This window comes from Condylura cristata, unplaced genomic scaffold (genome assembly GCF_000260355.1).
Source record: "Condylura cristata isolate star-nosed mole 26May11 unplaced genomic scaffold, ConCri1.0 scaffold00024, whole genome shotgun sequence".
NCBI classification, from domain to species: domain Eukaryota; kingdom Metazoa; phylum Chordata; class Mammalia; order Eulipotyphla; family Talpidae; genus Condylura; species Condylura cristata.
The window spans coordinates 28759989-28766445 of NW_004567125.1; the positions used below are offsets into that span (position 1 = coordinate 28759989).

Below are 6457 nucleotides of genomic sequence, written 5' to 3' on the forward strand. Positions count from 1 at the left end.
ATAGATAGATAGATAGATAGATAGATAGATAGATAGATAGATAGATAGATAGATAGATAAATAAATAAATAAATAATAAAAACTGTTAACAAAAGCACTTTATGCTTGAATTGGCTGCTGTCCTGTGGGCATCCATCAGTTAGAAGCAGCCATAGTTGGTAGAACTCCAAAGCCTGCCTGGTACTGACTACAGAGGAACATTATCGGAAGGACAGCTACAGTTCTAAAATGTGTTGCTTTGGTTTATTTTAATAACCATTATTTCCCAGATGAATATCCTGTTTTTGACACTGATTTTGTAGAAACACTGAACTTTCTCTAAATTATGTGACGATTTCTGAGAAAAAAGAAGAAAGTACCCCATACTCTGAGTCTGCTTCGCTTTGTTTCCTTCTCTGCTGGGTAATCCGGATAAGAATAGAGGTTATCTTTTCCTCCTCAGTCAGGAAGCAAATAGAGCTACAATAACACCTCTGAGGTGGGTGAGACAGTGGCAGAAGGCCAGGGAAAAGGTGGAGTTTTATTCCCCAGACTCTTGTTCCAAGCTTCCCTCAGAGGCCAGTGGTTGACAGCTTTTTATTTATGTCACATTTGGGGCAGGTGGTATCTGAGATTCCCAGCCAACAGGAAGCCTGTTATCTCAGATTAAGTAAGAAGGAGACCTTAGGGGTAATGAGGGGATTAGAGGACTCTGGTGACTCTTAATATCCACTTGCTGACTAAAGTCTACCTCATAGAGGGGCGTTCAGAGGTGATTTGAGGTTTTCTTCGTCCTCCTGAAAAAGGAGATAACTAAATGAAAGTTGTTGCCTTCTCAAGGAGTCTTGAATATGAGCCACCTATGCTTTTCATTAGATGGAATTATAAATTATACTGTGATAGAAAATGGATAAATACAGAATATTTAGATATTCATATTATGAAATGTTCCTAAAAAAACATAGAACTTTGGTAAACTATTACCTTAAAAGAGAATATCAAATATATTCACAAAGAATAAAGAAGAAAGAAATGCTTTAGGAAGGAAATGTTTGTCATGCCCAAATGCATGTAGAACTAGGGATACATCTGTTGCATGTGATATCTGGAACAGATGATTTCTCTTTTTTTAAAGATTTATTTATTTACGCATAGAAGAACTGGTGTATAGGCCAGAGATACCAGAGTAGAGGTGTGAGAAGATTCACCAGAGACAGAGTGGGCTGAACAGATGTATTTATTGAAACACACTGCTAAGAAGAACGACAGTTAGATAGAAGAGGTCTGCTGTGCCCTGTGAGCTAAGTTGGAGGGAGGGGGAGACTGAAACTCAAGCCATAGCAGTGGTAACATTCAGATTAAACCCCTAGACCACTAGGGAGGCCTTGCAGTAAATAGTTTCTTAATATTGCCCTCCTCTCTACAGCAGAATTACTTTCTGTAATAATCATAAAATAAAATGTCTAATAATATTGACTCATGGACATTTTCTTTTATTGAATTTTATATGTGCAATCCTGCCAGTAGAATTAGCTGTGTAAAGTTAAAAAAATAATGTTAGTCAATCTCCTCAAGGATTTATCAACCCTTCCTTATCCAGTCTTGGTAATCTGTCAGCATAGCACTGTGTGAGTATAATAAATACACAGAATATATGGGGAAACTGATAATCTTTAAAAATAAAATTTTTAACTCTATGAACTTATAGAGAAAGCATCACTTTACAAAAATATTTTCACATAAGTATCCAAAGAAAGTTTGGTTTTTCTACAAATGATGATTATAAATCATCTGTGTGGTCCATAATTTAGGTACTTTTTATTAAAAAAAAAAAAAAGGTGGGCCCTCTCTGGTGGTGCAGCGGGTTAAAGCACAGCACAAAGAAGCTTAAGCCACTTCCACATGAGTTCAATTCCCGCCTGCCCTAGAGGAGATCCACATGGTGTAGCAGACCTCTCCTGACCCGCCCGCTGCTCCCCTCAGCAGTGTACTTCGTCGATCTGCCTGTCCTGTTCCCCACTCTGTCTCTGGTGAAGCCTCTCACCGCCCCTGAGCCTCTGGCCTGTACCCCAGTTCTGTACGAATAAATAAGTAAATCTTTAAAAAAAAAAAAAAAAAAGGTTATGATACTGGGTTCTATGCCTATCTGTTTTAAAGGTTTGTGGCTATATTTTTTGTAACTGCACTAATTATCAAGAACAAAAAGAAATCGCATTTCATCAGACAACTTTAATTCTTGTTGAGAAAGATAAGTATATTAGTAACTTTCACCCATTTTGGTCTACTAGTCTGTAACCCAGTATACTTTTTAGTTTAACCCTGCTTTTATCTTCATGTATACCATATGTAATTAAAATTATATACTTTAGGTATAACATAGAGTTTCCTACAGTTAAGTTACTCTTATCAGATTAAGATAAACAAGATTTCTCCCCTTAAATGTGTGAATGATTATGTTTTAAACTAAGTTTTTCATGTTCAAAAAAAAGTTCTTCATTGAGAATTTTGAAAAAAAACTAGTATTCTAATAATTCTAAGTTCATCTCACTTTCCATTCAAGTCTGGTGGAATTTACTCTGTGATTCTGGCTCAGATTACTTCCTTGCAGTAAATTGTGAGTGTTGACACCTGAGACCCTTGAACTGATTTTTTTTCTTTCCACAGAAAATATTACAGCAAAGCATATTGTGAGTCATGATAGCTCAGACAGCGATGATGAATCACATGAACCCAAAGGTAAGTCAGAGAGCCGAGACCTTGTCTAGCAGAAATCCCGTAGGAGAGGATCTCACTCACTACATCCAATTTTCTCACTGAAGGTGCTAATGGTTGGTGGTCTTCTAAAGCACCGAAGTGATAGAGTTGTAACTTCCTACAAAGAGAATCAACTGTTGTAAATACAGTAAAATAGGAGGCACATAGATATCCCTTATTCTTGTCTTTTTAATATCTCAAAAATATTACAATTAAACAAATGAAGAACTGCTATGGTGGAAATTCTGAATTCTGTTTTCAGTCTTATCTAGAGCACCAGGCTTCTTAGTATGAAATCATGATTTGGGAACCTTTTTACATGTCTTTAAAAATTGAAATTTTATTATTAAATTACATGTGATTTCTAACTCCATTCCTGAGACTTACTCTATTACCAACACTCTGCCTCTTAGGAAGGGGGACAATGATGGATAGGGGTAGAATTACCCAGAACTTTGTTGTATATATTACTTTGCAGGATAAATGGGTCCTTTCACATTTTGGCTGGGCAGTTTCAGTTTGGTGTGGCTAACGACAGTCAGTGATGGAGTCAGGCAGGGTAACACCAAGATCTGGAATATTTGCTGCACATGTTATGTAAAATGGGGTGTATAGAATATTTTGACACTGTCATTTCTACAATTGTTTCTACTCATCAAACAGATTTTATAACAAATGATTGAACATGTCCTATTATATTATTTTAGATCTGATCATCTAGAGTTAGGAAGATATTCAATGTTTTCTTGTCCAAAACTTAAAAAATTTTACCAGCCGTGTTATACAGATACTGGAGAGATCACTTTATCCTTGCCAGATTATCACTGAAATTCAAATTCTTTTCTCAGAGCTGGTTTGCTACTTCTTTGTGGGTTTTAAAAATTAGAAAAGGTGTCTTTCCTAGGAAATACAGCTTGGCAGTGAGCAGTCACCTGTGCAAATTTGCAAAAAGGAAATCTACCCCTAGGCAGAGCTTTAAGCCCCACACAGCCTTGCCCATAATGGGTGTTCTGAACTGTGTTCCCCGTTAGCCTGTCACACTGTACTTCCTTATGCAACCAGCCATTTGCCTCATTAGACACAGTAAGTAGCCCTGCTCCTTAGGTAGGAATCCAGGAGAACCTTACCCCAGGAGGGAAGCAAGCCTTAATTAGGGTTCCTTCATCCTTTACATTTAAATTATTTTAATTGCTTAAATCTTTATTTCAAGTCTCTTTTTCTTTTCATTATGGTACCCTTTATCTTTTTAAATACTTCTTTTTTTTTTTTTTTTTTTCCAGAGTGATGCACCACTGTTTCATGTCCTGGTTAATATTTTAACAATATAAAATGTCCCCCCTCAGGTGTGGTCACTGTAGCCCTCCCATCACCAAAGCACCCCACAGTCCTCCTCCACCGTCCCTGATGCTCTCTGCTCCCTCTCACCTCTCCCCTCTTGGATGCCTTAGATCTGTGGTCAGCTTTCAAGGGCTGGTCCTAAAGTTTGTCTTCGTCTGATCTTTTCTTCAATTGCTCTGTATTCCACATATAAGTGACACCAGCTTGTATTTATTTTTCTCTTCTGGCTTATTTAATTTAGCTTATCCCTTTTAGCTTCAACAGCAGAAGTTAGGCAGTACAAAGGATATAGACTGCATCTGCCTGGCATTTCTAGAACCAAGTATGTGTCAATTTAGAGACTATCAAGTAGGTGTGCGAATGGTCTGTAAACTACTAATTGCTAGAGGTCATCAGCACATTTGATTACCTATACTAGTTGTTTTGTCTTACATCTGAGAAACTTAAAAACACTACCAAAAAACACTAGTCTATTCAAGAAAAAGCACTAGTCTATGTCAAGAAAACACATATCCATTTACAACTTAAAAATAACCTTTGGCATATCGTCAATAAAGGGTAAAGTGAGAACAATTTAAGAATGAAACAAGATTAACTGAAATATTTGCCCTGTTAATTTGCAACAATAATTGTTTGTTAAATAAAAATCCTCGGGCCCTCCCTGGTGGCGCAGCAGGTTAAAGCACAGCACTAAGAAGCTTAAGCCACTTCCACATGAGTCCGACCCCGCCTGCCCCGGAGGTGACCCACATGGCATGGCAGACCTCTCCTGACCCTCCCGCTGCTCCCCTCAGCAGTGTACTTCTTCGATCTGCCTGTTCTGCTCCCTACTCTGTCCCTGGTGAATCTTCTCATCCTCTGCATCTCTGGCCTGTCCCCAGTTCTGTATGAATAAATAAATAAATCTTTAAAAAAAAATAAATAAAAATCCACAGAGCTTTCTGGTTTATTTTAACACTCAGTTGTCCAAAGAACATCTTTTTTAAAAAGAAAAGTGGATATGGGAATTCATTTTTTGTTTTTCCTTTTTTTTTTTTTTTTTTTTTTAAGGCACTGAAAATGAAGAAGCTGAAAGGGAGTATCAAAATGATAATCAAGCAAGTTGGGTCCAGCGTATGTTAATGGCCTTGGTGAGTGATTCAACTTTATTCAATACCAGAGAAGGCCGAGCTGGGAAAGTGCACAACTTCATGTTGGGCTTGAATCTCAATACCTCCTACCCACTGTCTCCTTTGCAAGACTTTACCACACAGGAATCCGTGGATGAAGATGAGTTGGATGCCGCTGTGGCAGGTAAGTACCTAAAATATTATCCATGGCAGCTAATTCAGGAGATCTTCAGTGCATTAACAGAGAGAGACATTGTCACTGTTGTCATGATTTACTTATTTATATTGAACTACAGCAACATGCATTGAATGTGTGCAGGGTTTTGAATTTCTGGTTTGGGAAAGAAATTACAATCCATGGCACAGGAAATGGTTGACAGAACATAATGAGAGGGGTCCTTAGATCTTGTCTGTGTGAGTCAAGGTTCACTTTCAGAAAATAGAAACTCTCTACTATCTTTAACTGAAAGGGATCTAAAGTAGGGGGTTAGATGCTTACAAAATTGTTCCAAGGCTTAGAGGAACAGGCTTCAGACAGAGCATACAGGAATGAATGACTCCAAAAATACTTCAGAAACATCTCCCCAGAAACATAGCCTCTATCTCCTTTCCCCACTCACATCTCACATGAGCATTTCTCCTTGGCAAAGAACATGTCCCAGTGGATCAAAGCTGTAAGGGAATCTGAATACCGTGGCTTATAGTCCACACCTGGGCAATAACGCAGCTTAGGGGCTGAGGTGAGCTGAGCTCGCCAGTCTGTGGTGTCCGTCAGACGACCACTCTGTCTTACAGGTCCTGAGAAAGGTTAGGTGACTTCTCAAGGTCACATAGTAACGAACCTACTCATTTTCATATTTGTCCCCTACCCAAATTCCCAGGAATAATTCTCTTTATTCTTCACTTCTGTGCAGGCTCCAGATTAAAAGTGAACTGCTTTGGTGACTAGTTACTATGTAATACTTATTCTGATTATTATCAGATCTTCAGTGTTTGTACTTCATATCATCATTTTTTTCCTTAACTGTCCAAATGTCATTTCTCAGTTATTCTGTCTACAAACATTGACAGGATGCCACAAAAATGTAATTTGGATTTTTACTGAAAGATTTTTTACTATTCTTTGAAAATCATAGCTATAAAAAACTTTTGTATTTTTTTTTATTTTTAAGTCATGAAAATTAGGATTTAACTTTAGATTTCATTGTTGCTTTGGTGGTGGTGGTGTTTGAACTTAAGGGCTATTACAAAACCATTAATTATCCCTGTTTTTTTTT

The 6457-nt window shown here is 37.7% G+C and overlaps 1 protein-coding gene across 1 annotated transcript in view; it reads left to right on the top strand.

The window, feature by feature from the left end:
- Nucleotides 1-6457, top strand: part of PLA2G4A (phospholipase A2, group IVA (cytosolic, calcium-dependent)) — a 102029-nt gene that overhangs the window by 70169 nt on the left and 25403 nt on the right. The window contains exons 12-13 of the mRNA XM_012728925.1: nucleotides 2644-2715; nucleotides 5122-5364. Of these exons, the coding sequence (XP_012584379.1) occupies nucleotides 2644-2715; nucleotides 5122-5364 (315 nt within the window). The remainder of the gene's footprint in view (nucleotides 1-2643; nucleotides 2716-5121; nucleotides 5365-6457) is intronic.